Source organism: Trifolium pratense, linkage group LG7, assembly GCF_020283565.1.
Source record: "Trifolium pratense cultivar HEN17-A07 linkage group LG7, ARS_RC_1.1, whole genome shotgun sequence".
NCBI lineage: Eukaryota > Viridiplantae > Streptophyta > Magnoliopsida > Fabales > Fabaceae > Trifolium > Trifolium pratense.
In genome coordinates, this window is record NC_060065.1 from 36,119,108 (window position 1) to 36,135,288 (window position 16,181).

Sequence of the window (16,181 nt, forward strand, 5' to 3'; positions counted from 1 at the left end):
GAAAATGGACAAAATTGACGAAATATTATTTTCTTTCAATATTATGTTTTTTAATGGGGAATTAGAAACTACCAATTCAAGTTATTGTGTAGAACAATAGTGCCAGCCCTAATTAAATTAAATTTAAGAGCAATAATTCAAATATTATGGTTTTGCCTCCATAACTTTAGCTCCATTTATAAAAGGAGTACCTCCCAATTGATTTTGACCAAGTCAACACATACGTGGACAATAACTAACATGAGTCATACTCAACAATCTCCACCATAGCTATTATCAAACTCCTTGTGAAGGTCTTAAAAAAAAAAAAAAATTCCTTGTGAAGAACCACTACATGGCATCTACATCCTTGGCGTGATTATTCTTAACACTGAGAAACATATAACAAGTTCAAGCATTGAACTTGTCACTGGTGATTGGCTTGGTCAACACGTCAGCTGCATCAAGTAATATTTATGTAGATGTAAGTAGCTCTATGGTCTTGTGAAATCTCACATCAATATATATATGTTTATAGTCTAACATGATGCACTTGATTCTTTGCCATGCCACTCTTATAGCACAATGTAATTGAACTCCACCTTGTTCAACACTTAATTCATTCACTAATACTATAAGTCATAAGGCCTCTTTCACAGCCTCATGTCTCAATTACTGCAATGTATTATGCTTCAGATGTGTTGACATAACCACTATGAATTGAACTTATGATACTCAAAAGGAGCGAAGGCCTGAAGTATATATATCATATTTTTATTTTTGAAAAGCCAAAATAAAATAAAATGCATTAACAAGGCATAAGATATGCCATACTTACAAAGTTAACACAAAAAAACACCACTTACCAAAACCAACCAAACAAAAACAATCCAATACTAATTCACCACTTCTAAAACCCACAAAACTCCTAAAAATACAGAATATCATGATTTAAGTATTAATAATAGATTAATCATATACTACCTTCGTTCCTAATTATAAGACTTTGTTTGACCACTGCACGTACGCTAATGCACAATTTTGATCATTAATATCTTTAATATTGTCTATTAGTAAAAATTATAAAAACATAATATTTTGAAAATACTCATCAAAACAAATTGAACAAGATCTTATATGCTAATATTTACATTTATATATTATTAAAAAAATACGGTCAAAACAAGGTAAATGAATAGTACATTTTTGTTAAACAAAATCTTATAATTAAGGACGAAGGGATCACATATTTTGTAAGATGATGGTGCAAGAAAAATGGTTATAGTTGGGGTAGGCCGTATAGGTTGCACTCCAAATGCGATTGCTACTATGTATTGAAAAGCAAAATGCTGCTTCATTTTTTTTTGTTTACAATGAGCTGGGAATCAAACTCAGGACCTATAATATACTACCAAAACCCCTTACTATTAAAGGAAAAAAAATTCTGAATAGATTTTTAAAAAAAAAGGTCCGAATAGGTCCCTTAAAGACATCTCCGCTAATCAGTTTGGTCCCTAAAAAAAGTTCTGAATAAGACCAAACTGATTAACGGATATGTCTTTAAGGGACATATTCGGACTTTTTTTCTTTAAGGGACCTATTCAGACATTTTTTTCTTTAAGGGACCAATCTGAAGTCAAAAATATCTTTAAGGGACCATTTTACTAATTAAGAAAAAAAAATCTAAAAAATGACAAAGCTCTCACTCGAGATAATGTAGATAAAAAATAATTAAATTATGGGTCTTGCTAACGAGTGCCCCCGGGGCACTCTTTAAGCATTCCATTTATAGAAACTTTTTATTCAAAAAGTTAAACATTACAATTTCCAATGCGTTGACTTTACGCATTCCGATAAAAATTCTATAAAAAACTTACTATTTAAGGACTTAAAGAGTGCCCGGGGGCACTATTTAGCATTTGCCTTAAATTATTTGTTGAGGCAGCAAAATCCCCACAACCAGAACAAAGAACCGGATCGATGATGTCAATGAAGTTAATGCCATATTGCCATTTTCCCTACGCCATTTAAGGTGATATATAGTCAATTAAACTGAAAAGTGTGGAAAGAAGAGTGGGGCTAATTTAAAACCAAAATAATATTTAACAATTAATTAAATGGTCTGATAACAAACTCATAACAGAAAGTTTCTTAAAAAAAGAAAAGCTTGTCGTAACAAAAAGTGCATGGTGGTGGTGGTGGGTCAACAATTTAGATGGGTCAATAAAACACCCTATCATATCATGTTGGACACCTTCAAATTACATTTTTTTTAATTATTTTTAAAATTTAAGTTATATAGAAAAGAAAAAAAATTTGTCAAAAAAGAAAATATAAAGATCTCTATTAGTAGTAACCAAAATTGGAGATTTTGGTTTAGAATTTAACCAATTGAAATAAGATAAATTCTTATGTGTTTGGTGGACTCGTCGTACATGTTTCTTCAATCCCGTGATGCTTTTCTTGTGTTAGATAATCATGTATTGGAAGCATTGCAAAAATATATATTAATTATGGATGAATTAGGTGTCATCCAAAGTGAACATTTTTGGATACAAGTTATTACTATTTAGACTTCCAAGTTCCAACTCGTATGGCTTTGGTGAGAAAATGAATGAGATAACAATATTATGTTTAAAGGAGAAGTTGTTAACTTGCAATCCTTAGTAGATCAGAATATTTTTATTTCCTAATTTTAGTTTATAAGTATAATAGACATTCTGTTGTTATTTCATATTGGTATAAAAATTTATTATCTTACATTTTTTTTGTTGATTTAATCTTACATTTCTAGCCTCTAATGGTATCTTCAAAGAATTATAAGGGTTGAATATCTATTATACTCCTTATCATTGGCTACTTCTAACATGAAAGAGTGAGACAAGTGGTGCACGGTGCACCACTTGTCAATATCTCGATATCGAAAATAAATTTTATAAAATCCACCGTCAAATTGAAACTTTATATCATATAGATCATTCATATAAATTTTTAAAAAATGTACATCATTTGATGTGTTATTGAGACCGACCAAAATTAACGGTATTCAGTAAAAATTCATAAACCGTTAATCTTGATGAGTCTCAATCAGGGACGGATCCAGACCTGAAATATTAGTGTGGCTAAAAAAAATACATTCACAAACTTTATAGTTGAACAAAAAAACAGTGGCGGAGCTAGACTAAAAATATAAATTCAATTTGGAAATTTATAGATCTTTTACCTTCAAATAATATTGCCTCATTCAATAACGTCGTTTTTTACTCAATATAACGTCTTTTTTTTGAAAATTCATCCAAAATAATGTTGCATCGTTAAATAACGTCTAAAATAATTTAATATGTTATTGAGATCAATTAAAATTAACAGTGTTCAATAAAAATGTATAAACCCTTAATGTTGGTAAATTTCAATAACATATCAAATTATTTTAAATTTCTATAAAATTTTACATAAATTATCTATATGATATGAATTTTAAATTTAACGGTAAATTTTATACTCATTAAAATGTTACCGGCATAATTTGATTTCTCTAATATATATATATATTGATCACTCCTTTGAAAAAAAAAATTACCAAAACTATCATTCTTGATTCGTTGTACTTAACTTGCAACAAAACAATTTCTTTGTAAAAAAATAAATTAAAAGCAAAAAAAAAAACAACTAGCAAGAATTGAACCCAAGACCCTTGGGTAAAAGGGGCGTTACAGTAGCTCTAGGCCAGACAAATTTTTGTGATATTCTTAACGGTTATACATATTTATACAATATTAATAACATAAATATGATTATATACCTATTAAAAATTGAAAATTCTGGTGTGGCTATAGCCACACTTAGTCCCTATGTAGATCCGTTCCTGGTCTCAATAATATATCAAATGATGTTCAATTTTTCTAAAAATTTATATGAATGATCTATATGATATAAACTTTCAATCCAACGGTGGATTTTATAGAATTTGTTTTCGTTATCGAGATATTGACAAGTGGTGCACCATGCACCACTTATCTCACTGTTTCATTTTAGCCAAAGCCCTTATCATTTAATCTTTTGCTTATAAATAAAAAACTAATTAATCTTTGAAGTATTAAAATATTCACTTTAAAATAAACAAAAACATCAATCATGTAGTAGAAATCTATAATAGCAAAATTCCTTGAAATTGTATAAATTTGGTTCTATACGATAATTATTCTTTCAGATTTCATACTCATGGATACAAAAATAGAAATATATCTTGTAGACTTTTAAGTGTTTGTCTAAAAAATGAAACTTATAAAAACGTGTAAATTCTAAAAACTTGCCAAACCCGTCATCGAATCCTTGATTAATTAATACTTTAGATTATGACAATTTGTCAACGAACACCCTTATATATACACCCTCCATCTTGTGATTTACATACACCTCAATCTCATACAATATATCATATAATACATTAGGTTTTCTTCCAAGAGAGATGGCTTGTGACACTAAAACATGGTTAGTTTTGCATGTTGTTCTCTTAGTTACATGTTACATGCAACATTGTATCAATGGCCAAACACCTCAAGTGCCTTGTATTTTTGTATTTGGAGACTCCTTGTCCGACAATGGAAACAACAACAATCTTTTAACAAATGCAAAAGCTAATTATGATCCATATGGTGTTGACTTTCCAACAGGATCAAATGGAAGCAGATTTACCAATGGACGAACATCAATTGACTACATTGGTAATTTTTTATATATGTTTTTTAACAACAAAGATATATATTATAAATAATTGAAAAATAGTATTTTATCCACACTAGTAGTAGTACTCCCAAAACTACACCCCTAGACACTCGTAATCTTATATTATAGGATGCAACATTAAAATCAGTAATCATTCGTAAATCTTTGATATATTTTAAGGAAAATTATATGTTGCAGCCCTTTATTTGAACTGTTTTGGTGCGGTCTTAATCTGATCAATGAAGATGAAATATCGACTAACTTTAAATTATATGGTACAAACCACTTATATGGTACCTACTATGTATCTTTATATCAAATAATATTTCAGCTAAGTCCCTATCATATTAAAAGTTATAAAACTACCCCGATATTTAAATTGTTTTTTATTTTAATTGTGATTGTAAAAAAAAAAAATCAGTTTCTTCTTTTGAAGTTTCATGGCTTTCAACGTTACTATCTCTAGTACTTTGGTTTGTCTCTGAATCCATATTTTTCTTGATTTCTTCCTCCTTAGTCTCACTGAAAGTCTCGTCTTATTGTGCGACTTCACCGACACTATTTTATGTCCCTAATTTGCTATCATCTAAGCTCTTGTCAGATTTACTTTCATCTAAAGTTTTTGTCGATCCTCTAAGTTGATTATCATCAATTTGACCATTCGGTGTTTCGGCTTCTACAGATTCTGAATGGCTCTCGCTAATTGAAACTTTTCTACGATATAAAAAAGAAAAGAAAAAGAAGATGGAATTAAGCTTAAATTTGTCCTGGTTAAACTGATACAGATATATATATTGAAATAGTTTTTCAATTTGGATTTATGGTTTTCAATTTGGTCAAATATTGATGCTAGAAAGAAAATGGATGTCGAGGCTTATAACATATATTATTTAGGGATTTACGCATGATTTTTTTTAATTGAAATATTGACGAGTTTTTTTAGGGATGATTTTTTTTAATTGAAATAAAATTTGTTTTTTGTTTGTAATTTGTAAATGAATATTTACTTGATGGGGGACTCATATGCAATTTGTTAAAAAAAAAAGGACTCATCATAGACTTGCGCTGATGTGAGAATTAAAATGAATTCTATTGGTTAAAAAAAGGACTGCACCAAAACTGTCCAAAAAGAAAATGTACCATATAATCCCCCTTATTTTAAATGCGCGTCATATAATATTCTTTGATATATTTTTTGATGTAACTAACATGCCCAATATATTACCAAGATTTTGACCATTAAAATTGTGGGCAGAATGGTAGGATTACATACTTTTGGTAAACTCATAGGATAAGTATAACTATGCCTAATTAATTTAATGCCTTGGAAAAAGGCAACCACACCTATAAATAAGATCTCACTTTTCTCAAATGATCTCAAATGAACAAACGAAAATGTAAATATTATAGGCCCATCATGATTCATGAGTTTGTTAAAATAATAAGAAGTACTGTATTAATTAATTTTTTTTACTTTACATCTTAATTATTTTATAGGATCCAACTCTTCATAAATAATTATATTTATAGAGGCATAGTTTCAAATATATTCTTTGTTGTATTTATTTTTATCTTAAACTTTTTTGTTGAAATCGCACAAACTAACATTTTACTGTTGTAGGAGAATTTCTTGGATTCACGGATTTCATCCCACCCTTTGCAAACACTAATGGCTCAAACATAAGTCATGGTGTTAACTACGCATCTGGTTCAGCTGGGATTAGTTTCGAGACTGCCAAACATATGGTAAATATAGTGTACGTGTTTATGTGTGCGTGCGCGCGCGTGTGTATGTGTGAAAGAAATTAACTAACATGCTTCATGTTTGTGTGTATGCAGGGTGATAATGTCCCCTTGCTACTCCAGCTAATACATCATAATATCATAGTTTCCAAAATTGCTCTCATGCTTGGAGGTTTGCCACAAGCCCAACAATATTTGAAAAAATGTTTGTATTATGTGAATATAGGAAGCAACGATTACATAAACAATTATTACTTACCACAATTTTATCCATCAAGTCGCCTCTTTAACCCTGAGCAGTATGCTCAAGTTCTTAGTGACCAATTCTCTTTTTTTTTACAGGTATATATCTTTTATTTTTTTTTTGTCATTTTGTGTTATATACATGTGTATTAATTTGTATAATTGTATGTACTGAATTAATAACATTGTTTAACACAAGGCGCGAGTTCATTATTATTACTTTAGATGAAAAATCATAAAGTTTTTAGATAAACTAATATTAAAGACTACTCCCTCCGTCCCAAAATATAAGGAAAAATTGGTCAAATAAAATTGATGTATTTTGTCCAAATTTTTAACCAAATACATCAACTTTCTTTGACCAATTTTCACTTATATTTTGGGATGGAGGGAGTATTTATCAAAGTTTTTATCAAAGACTATTAGTATAATATTAAAAGTTTGTAGATCAAAGACTATTTTATTTTTTAGATCAAAGAATATTTTATACTTTATAGTAATATTTATCAAAGACTATTTTATCAAACTTTTAAAGTATAAAACAAAAACTTTGTAAATCAAAGAATATTATACTAATATTAAAAACTATTTTAACTAATATTAAAAAAAAAACTTTTAGATCAAACTAATATTTTATAGTAATATTTCTTAAGGCCTAAACATATCTATGTATTTTTTCTAAAGAGAATGTTGAGTCTTTTGACTCTTTTCATAAAATAATATGAATTTTCACAATAATTATTATAAGAATTTGCACTAGACTAAATAGCACTAGGAGTCTAATTCAAATACAATATAAAGATAAAGTTTCTTTGCCATTCAAAAAATATACTACTCCGTCCCAAAATATAAGCAAAAAATGGTCAACCAAAGTGGATGTATTTGGACTAAATTTTTAACCAAATACATCCACTTTAGTTGACCACTTTTTGCTTATATTTTGGGACAGAGGGAGTATATGAAGATAAAAATTTTAATATTATTAGTATCCATATCATAATTATATATAACGGTTTTTTGTTTTACTCATTATAATCTTTTTTGGATTCATTCTTTGTAAATTAAAAAGCTAATATTTTTAGTCTCTAATGTCAGTTTATTAAGTCACATGGCGTGTTTCTATTAGACCACGTAAAATATAAGAGATTAAAAACAACTGTTTTTAAATTTATATAGAGACTGAAAAATCAAAATAAAAAACTTACAAAGATCAAAATTAAAAGATATTAAAATATAATTGCAGGGACTAAAATTAAAATTAATCACTTGACCTTGTTAAAAAAAAAAATTAATCACTTGACAACAGAGAAAATAAATTAAAATAAATTAAAATTAATCTAAAATGATTTTTTTTTTTTTGCCATGATGATTTGATTCTTAATATTTTTACTGTGCAGGCTTTACATGCTGCTGGGGCAAGAAAACATGTGATAGTTGGAGTTGGCCTAATAGGTTGCACTCCAAATGCCATTGCTACTAAGGGATTAAAACAAGGGGAATTATGTGTTGAACAATATAATGCTGATTCATTAATACTTAGTCTCAAGCTTAGAGCTCTTGTGGATCGATTCAATACTGAAAAACCTGATTCCAAATATATCTTTGTAAATAGTACTGCTGGCTCCGTAGACCCTTCACTTGGTAAATATTTTAATTAATTTCATTTCATATTTTATATCAAGAAGTTCCACGTTAGATGTCAATTGACTGTACATGAAGTTATAAGTAAAAAATAATTCTCATTTTATAAACCGTTTTGTAAGGTTGAGTTAGGATAAACTTTCAATTTTAAGATGATATCATAGTTTTTTCGAGATTTATTGTGCCACTTGCTATTGAGATGCCCACTATTTATATTCACGCACCAATTCTAATAGTGTCGATCACGTGGGATGAGGTGTGTTAAGAAGTCCACGTAGTTGGCATGAACATGAGTTTCTATTAGAATGAACAAAGCTACGTTTATAATATATTTGAGATTTTTTTTGCCGCCCAACCTACTTCTCGCATGCCCTACACGTTTACATTTTGACCTTTCTGCTACTTAAGTAACGAACGTTATAAAAATGAGAAATTTTGTAAATGTCGTCTGCTACTTAAGTAGTGAAAGTTATAACAAAAATTGTTAGGATGTATTTGGGGGTATTTACTACCTAAATAGCGGACACAAATATTTTGATAAATTCGTGTGAGAAGTATAGATAGGATGAAAAAAGAAATTCTTAATATATTTTAAACATAACACATTAAACTATCATAAGCCCTATAAAAAAGGCATTATATAAGCCCAAACTATTATCTAACATTAAACTCATGTTAATGTCAACTCACATTAGAATTCTTACCATGTTTATATTATTTTAATCAATTAATAACATATGATATGTTGTATTTCAGGTTTTACTGTTTTCAATGCTCCTTGTTGTCCAGTGAGATCAGATGGAATGTGTGTTCGTGATTCAATACCATGCACCAATAGAAATCAACATGTTTTTCATGATGGATTTCATCCCACACAAGCTTTGAACTATCTCACTGCATTAACTTCTTATGATAGTACTTTTGCTGCTCCAGGAACCACCTCTCCAATGGATATCAAACAACTTGCTCAGTATCCCATAAATTAGTTCAAGTTACAACAATGTCCTTTAAATAAGCTCAACATGTTTGCATAAAAGAAAAATAAGTTCAACTTTATCACATGTATAAGCAATAAGCAATCATGTATGTATTGAGCAGAATAAATTAGGATCGGTCACAACCCTTAATTATATTATTTAATGTTATAAACTCGGTATATTTAAGTCTCTCTCTTTTCTTTTTCTTTTTTGACAAATATTTAAGTCTCTCTTATTTTTATTTTTTTTAATGACAAGACTCACACATTTAAATGTCTCTAGCAACTACTATTTGAGCTACACTTATGAGATATTTTTAAGTCTCTCTTGATTTATACACAATTTGATTATACAAGGGTGGCAAAAGTACGTCGATCTACTTTATCATTGGCAAAAGTACGTCGGAACAAGACACTTTTTTTTGTCAAATAGTTTATTGTCTAAGTTCATACATTTTAAATGCAGAGAAATGATGAGTATAAGATTCAAACTCCAGTTAATATCTTTAATAGTTACCAACTGAACGGAATAAGAGAATTTATTTAGATACTCATAGGGATGGCAATGGGCGCCCACGGGTGCGGGTTTGAGTGATACCAAACCCACACCCGAAATCAACACCCAAACCCAAACCCAAACCCAAATCTGTTCGGGTGGCAAAACCACACCCACGCCCACACCCATTGGGTTCGGGTTTTTTACACCCAAACCCAAACCCACAACACATTTTGTACTACTTTGCAAATTTAAGCAAAACAAGGTAAATTTAAGCAAAAACAATGGAATTTAAACATATTGTCAATCACTTAGCAAAAACATAGGTTTAAAATTACAAGGGAATTTAAAATTACAAAATAGTCTTTCAAGAAATTAAATTACAACTAAACCAAAATTAAGTTCTTCCAACTTTCAAGCAAAATTCAAACACAATTTTGGTTTATGGTTTGTGAAAAACCTAATTTTACTTTTACACTTATATATATATATATATATATATATATATATATGTGGGGGTATTTAGGTAATTTTAACATGTTTCGGGTGGGTGTATGGGTTTCGGGTGTGGGTTTGAGTGATACCAAACCCACACCCATATTTTCGGGTGTCACCCAAACCCAAACCCAAACCCAGTCAATTCGGGTTTCGCCCGTTGACTTGGGTTTGGGTTCGGGTGGGTCTCACGGGTTTGGGTTTTCCTGCCATCCCTAGATACTCATTCCGGCATGATTTATAAGCAAAATTCAACAAATTTTTTGGTCTAATATAAGTAAAAGTAACTAAATTCAGCTCTATTTAATGTTATTGTTCCGAAAATACCCCATATTAATTGTTTTATTTTTTAAAATAAGAATAATGTTAACATGTGCCCTACGAACTTATGTTAAGGAGATAAATATAGAAACAATTTTTTTTTTTTTAAATTGTGTATTCAACTTCCTAAATATTAAATATCTTCCATCATTAAATGTAAAATCTCCATATTTAAATATCTTAACATATGCCTGTACATATGTCCATAGAGCACATGTTAACACGACCCTTAAGATAATTGTATAGTCCCAATGTAAATTTCATATATTTTGAAGAATAGTTAAGTAAATATAATAATTTTCTTAATAATTGTAAAACAATACATATTTTGGTTTATAAATAAGGACAATGTTAACTTGTGCACCTAATGCACATGATAAAGAGTAATAAATGATGGTTGGTCCCACCTATTTTATTTTGGACAAAGAAAAAATTAACTCCAGTCAAATAAATATAAAAAAGTGTGCTTTTATTTTTTATTTTGCCTAAATTACCCTCATCTTCTCTTCTCTTTCTCGTTTTTTCTTATGACTCCTCCATTTCAATAATATTCCGCCACAGCGCCGCCATGATAGATCACCACTCTGTTATGCAGAATTATTTTTTTACAAAAACGCGGGATTGCTCTTCTCACAATACCCTAGTTCTTCTTCACCCTTTCAATTTCCCTTTGACAGATCAAAAACCCAGTCTCTCTTCTCCTCACAATATTGTTTCTCAAAACAATTATTTTTTCCATATCTCTGTAGAAACAAATCTTTGTCGCCGTGAAACAACTTTCCATCTTTCTTGTGTTTTTTCTCCGACTTGCCGTCGTCGTTCCCTTTTCTCAGTTTGAAATTGAAGAGTTTTGGATTGAAATTGAAGACTGATTGTAACCAATTTTAAAGTTGGAAAGCTTCAGGGTAATAGAAAAAGAAGATGAAATATTATATGTTTCTTCAATTTCATATATGATAATAGAAAGGAAAAGCTTCAGATATATTTTTTTTTTCATATATGAAGAAACATGATATTGATAGAAAGAAAGAGAATTTGACGAGGTGGTGACAGATCTGAATTCTCAAGTGGGTGTAGGACAATTTTGTCTTTAAATTTTATGTGAGACATACTTTATGATACTGTTTATTTCAAAGTAAAATAAATGGGATCTACTGTCATTTATTACTCCTTAACATGTGCCCTATATACACATGTTAACAGCACCCTATAAATAATACCGGAGGGAGTAGGTGGATTTTAACTTTCATTCTGCACTTTCCAGTTTCATCAATGGGTCAACGATGGATCCATCAAAGTAGGGGAAAATGTGGAACATGTGCCAACCGGCAACCAACAAGTTTAAAATTTTGCAGTTGAATCCACAAATATATATTTTTAAGATAAACCACTAAATCCAACATTATTTTTGTTCTCCCATTTGGGAGGAGAAGGGGCAATTTAAAAACATAATCCAACATTTCACATTTTTTTTCACCGTTATCCGGTTCTTTGGACCGTCTCTTCCAGTTCGGGATTAATTTTGACATCAGTTTTCTCCCAATTGTAGTTGCAAGGATCGAACCGTAGTTCTCCTTACCAAATTCAGCGCTAATCACTACTGACCCAACTAATATTGAAAAATATCTAATATTTTAGAATAAAGTTAACACGACCTTAAATGAAATAACTGATGTCAAACTTCTTTAATCATTAGTATTGCATTTAATAGCGGCAAGATAGTTATTAGAAATTCAATACTCCAACCGTCTCAAAATAATTGTCATTTTATGAATAAAACTTTGTCTCAAAATAATTGTCATTTTCATTTTTCAATGTAATATTTTTCAATTGTACCCTTAATAATTACTATATGCATTATTCCCAAGAAACAAACCTATAATTTATAAGGATAATTTAGTAAAAATATTTTTTTTTAATAACATCATTACATTTCTTAACATGTATAAAACAATCTTAAAAACAATTTTTTTTAGAGGGATGGAGTGTATATAAATAGATGGTGCCATAGTGTTAATTTAAAGTAACTTGCTTATAAAAAAAAATAAAATGTAATGTAACTTGCCAAAAAACCGATTTTTATTAATTGTATGGTCCCATCATTAATATTTATGTCTTGATTGGTTCCTCCTTAAATATTGATTTCCTGTGTTCAGTAGCTTCATTAGATTAGAGATGGAATCTATGATGATCAACACATGGTTGCTGTTACCTATTCTTTTCTTGTCTGCAAACTATTTGATACAATGTGTCAATGGAAAACCCCAAGTACCTTGTTTGTTTATCTTTGGTGACTCTTTATCTGATAGTGGAAACAACAACAACCTTCCTACCTCTTCAAAAGCTAATTACAATCCTTATGGAATCGACTTTCCGATCGGTCCAACCGGAAGATTTACCAACGGTCGAAATTCGATTGACATAATAAGTAACATTCTTTTTTCATCTCAAACTATATTATTATGAACTCTTATCTCTCTTTTTGGTATCCAGCTCAAACTAAAGTCCTTTTGATTGCAGCTCAACTTCTTGGATTTGAGAAATTCATTCCACCATTTGCAAACATTAATGGTTCAGACATACTCAAAGGTGTGAACTATGCATCTGGGGGAGCTGGAATTCGTGCCGAGACAAGCATGACTATGGTAATAATCTATGACGCACGGACACTTCTTAGATTAGGCGTGTCAGGTATACGACACTGACACTTATGATTACACTGAATTATATCATTTTCTCAAATTATTATCGGTGTCGACGTGTCAGTGTCCGTGTCGTGTCTGGTGTCCGTGCTTCATAGGTAATAAATATATCAAAGAACCTTATGATTTATTTCATTGTTCATCTTGATTTTCAACTGGTTTTTTTATAGATGAATAGAGGATTTATGATACATTATGTTCATACAGGGTTTTGTTATCAGCTTGGGATTACAGTTAAAAAATCACAGAGTTATAGTTTCTCAAATTGCTGGAAAACTTGGAAGTGTTGACAAAGCTCAACAATACCTTAACAAATGCTTGTATTATGTGAATATAGGAAGTAATGACTACATAAATAATTACTATCTTCCCCAATACTATCCAACAAGCCACATTTATAACACTGAGCAATATGCAGAAGTTCTAATTCAAGAGCTATCTTTGAATTTACTGGTATATGCATTCAAACTTTCTGTGTTTTAACTTTGTTTTCAAAAAATGATTAAATGATAATGAGAATAATAATAATAATAGCATATCAATTGAAGTTACAATATTTATAGTATGATGTTTACTGTAATAGTTAAGCAGTACTGACCCTACAAATTAAAAGTGTGTTTGATGTTACACACATGTCAGTATTTCACATCAATATGACAACGATATATTCCATTGGTTTCACATTTTCAAATTATTATTAATGTTAACATGTCACTGTTGATGTTTTGTGAGGCACGCAGACCCCGACTATTTTGGAGGCCTAAATCCGAATATTAAAAATGGATCACTTAATAAAAAAAATGCAAAACATTATAAAAAATATTCCTATTTTAATCAATAACAACAACAACAAAATTTATCTATTTAAAAATAGTCTTCCTTCTAACAGTTTTTTAAGCAAATTCATCGATCGAGTTTTTATATTATATATTCTTCAAGTGATCATTCTCAATTGCCATAAATACTAAGTCATTAAGTCTTTCTTGTAACATAGTAAACCGCAAGTAAGATTTCAACAACTTCAAGTATTCGTATCTATTCTGGTACTTTATAGTTTAATTGTTGTATTTGATATTTGTAACAGGCTCTACATGAAATTGGAGCAAGAAAATATGTGTTAGTTGGGTTGGGCCTTTTAGGCTGCACTCCAAATGCCATCTACCTTCATGGGACAAATGGGTCTTGTGTTGAAGAGGAAAATGCCCCTGCATACATTTACAATGCTAAGCTTAAATCTCTAGTGGATAATTTCAACAAGTTTTCTCTTGATTCCAAATTCATCTTCATAAACAGTACATCAGAATCAGATGGCCAGAGTTCGGATGGTAATAGTTTTAATTCACTGCTAAAATTTCGGCATATATAATCTTATTTATTTAACCGAAATATTTAGGTCTCTATAGTGACCGATTTAAAGGATCAGTCTCTAAATCGGTAATTAAATGAGTTTGTGACTGATTTGTGAAATGTCGTTAAACCACAAGTCTCTAATATTATAATTAAAAACAACTTACTGTTTTTGATTGAGGTTCATACAATGTATATAAATATAACCATGCTACATGTTCCATGAATCTCAGGTTTTTTGGTATCAAATGCTCCTTGTTGTCCATCAAGGTTGGTTGGTGGAGGGTGTATTCCTGATGAAAAGCCATGCTATAATAGGAGTGATTATGTGTTTTGGGATGATTTTCATCCCACTGATGCTTGGAACCAACTCATTGCAATAGGATTTTATGATGATCCATATAGTTCAGGGTACACTTATCCAATGGATATTAAGCACCTTGTTGAACAAGAAACTAAGATGGAATTGGAGTCCATAAATGAGAATACATCACAGCTTAGTGCCTCTAGTTAAATATGTTCAAGTTATTTTTAGCTTAGTATTTCTTCATTGTCTTGAAGCTAAATAAGGTTTTCATATCAAATGGTTTCTGAAACCGAAATAAATCGAATAAATTTAATCGGTTATCCTGCCTTAATTTTTTTCCCGATTTGTCCGATGATGTGCTCAAGCAAATTTGACTTGGCTTATTATTGTTATAGTATTTAACCTACATTTACTCTTGGATTCTGTAATAGTATTTGATTCTGGAATGAGAATAGAATGCAGAATGGATGCAATAATTAGTTTTATTCATCTTATTTAATTCATTCAAGTACACGAACACGTTGTATAGACTATAAATAATGAATTTTTCTCTTTCCACCCTCGTGTTTCTTTTCTACCCCGTTTTTCCATTTTTGCCCTTGTATAAAAACTTCGGAATGCGTTCTCCGAAATTTTTCTAGTTCAAATTCGGAAAACACATTCCGAAGTTTTTTCCCAAGACAAAATTTCTATTTTGATATCCTTAAACAGTGCCCCGGACACTGTTTAACATTTTCCAAACTAAAATTAAGAACCAAAACAAACAACCTTAGTTTTTATTAGTTCTGTTTGGTTTTTGAACCAAACCATATAAAAATCAGTTTTTTTTTATCCACTTACCTTCTTAGTTTTGAGAAACGTTTGTTGTTGTTGTTGTTGTCGTCGTGATGGTGTAGTTTTTTTCAATTTGTTTTTTTGTATTTTGATGTTAATTTTAGGTGTCCTGATTGCTTAGAGTGGATGTCTTTTATTAGTTGAGATTTTGGTGGCTATCTTGAGTTGTAAGTTTTGATTCACTCTTGTGTACTTCTTGTACTTAATAGATGTTATAAATAAATTGGCTGTTAAAAAAACAAGAAGAAGAAAGCTAGTTCTTCTTCATATAGTGGTAAACATCAAAGACAGCCAACCAACAAACAAACAATCGAACAAAACCAAAAAATGGCAAATTACAACAGCTAAGCTAGCTACATCAAAGGCATTTTT

At 30.1% G+C, this 16,181-nt stretch overlaps 2 protein-coding genes across 3 annotated transcripts; both read left to right on the forward strand.

Annotated features, from left to right (window-relative positions):
• The first annotated feature begins 4,397 nt into the window (after nt 1–4,397).
• Nucleotides 4,398–9,494, forward strand: LOC123897939 (GDSL esterase/lipase At1g29670-like). The gene is made up of 5 exons (XM_045948767.1): nt 4,398–4,703; nt 6,326–6,450; nt 6,544–6,789; nt 8,088–8,331; nt 9,088–9,494. Exons 1-5 carry the CDS (start codon nt 4,448–4,450, stop codon nt 9,315–9,317), a joined length of 1,101 nt encoding a protein of 366 aa, XP_045804723.1. The 5' UTR covers nt 4,398–4,447; the 3' UTR covers nt 9,318–9,494.
• Nucleotides 9,495–12,634: 3,140 nt separating this feature from the next.
• On the forward strand, nt 12,635–15,483 carry LOC123897937 (GDSL esterase/lipase At1g29660-like). 2 transcript variants are annotated; one of them, XM_045948764.1, is made up of 5 exons: nt 12,635–13,047; nt 13,140–13,264; nt 13,529–13,774; nt 14,406–14,646; nt 14,902–15,483. In XM_045948764.1, exons 1-5 carry the CDS (start codon nt 12,795–12,797, stop codon nt 15,180–15,182), a joined length of 1,146 nt encoding a protein of 381 aa, XP_045804720.1. In that variant the 5' UTR covers nt 12,635–12,794; the 3' UTR covers nt 15,183–15,483. The 2 variants fall into 2 exon arrangements, with proteins under 2 accessions (XP_045804720.1, XP_045804721.1); XM_045948765.1 differs by lacking the exon at nt 13,529–13,774 and having other exon boundaries at nt 12,670–13,047; nt 14,902–15,431.
• The last annotated feature ends 698 nt before the right edge of the window (nt 15,484–16,181 follow it).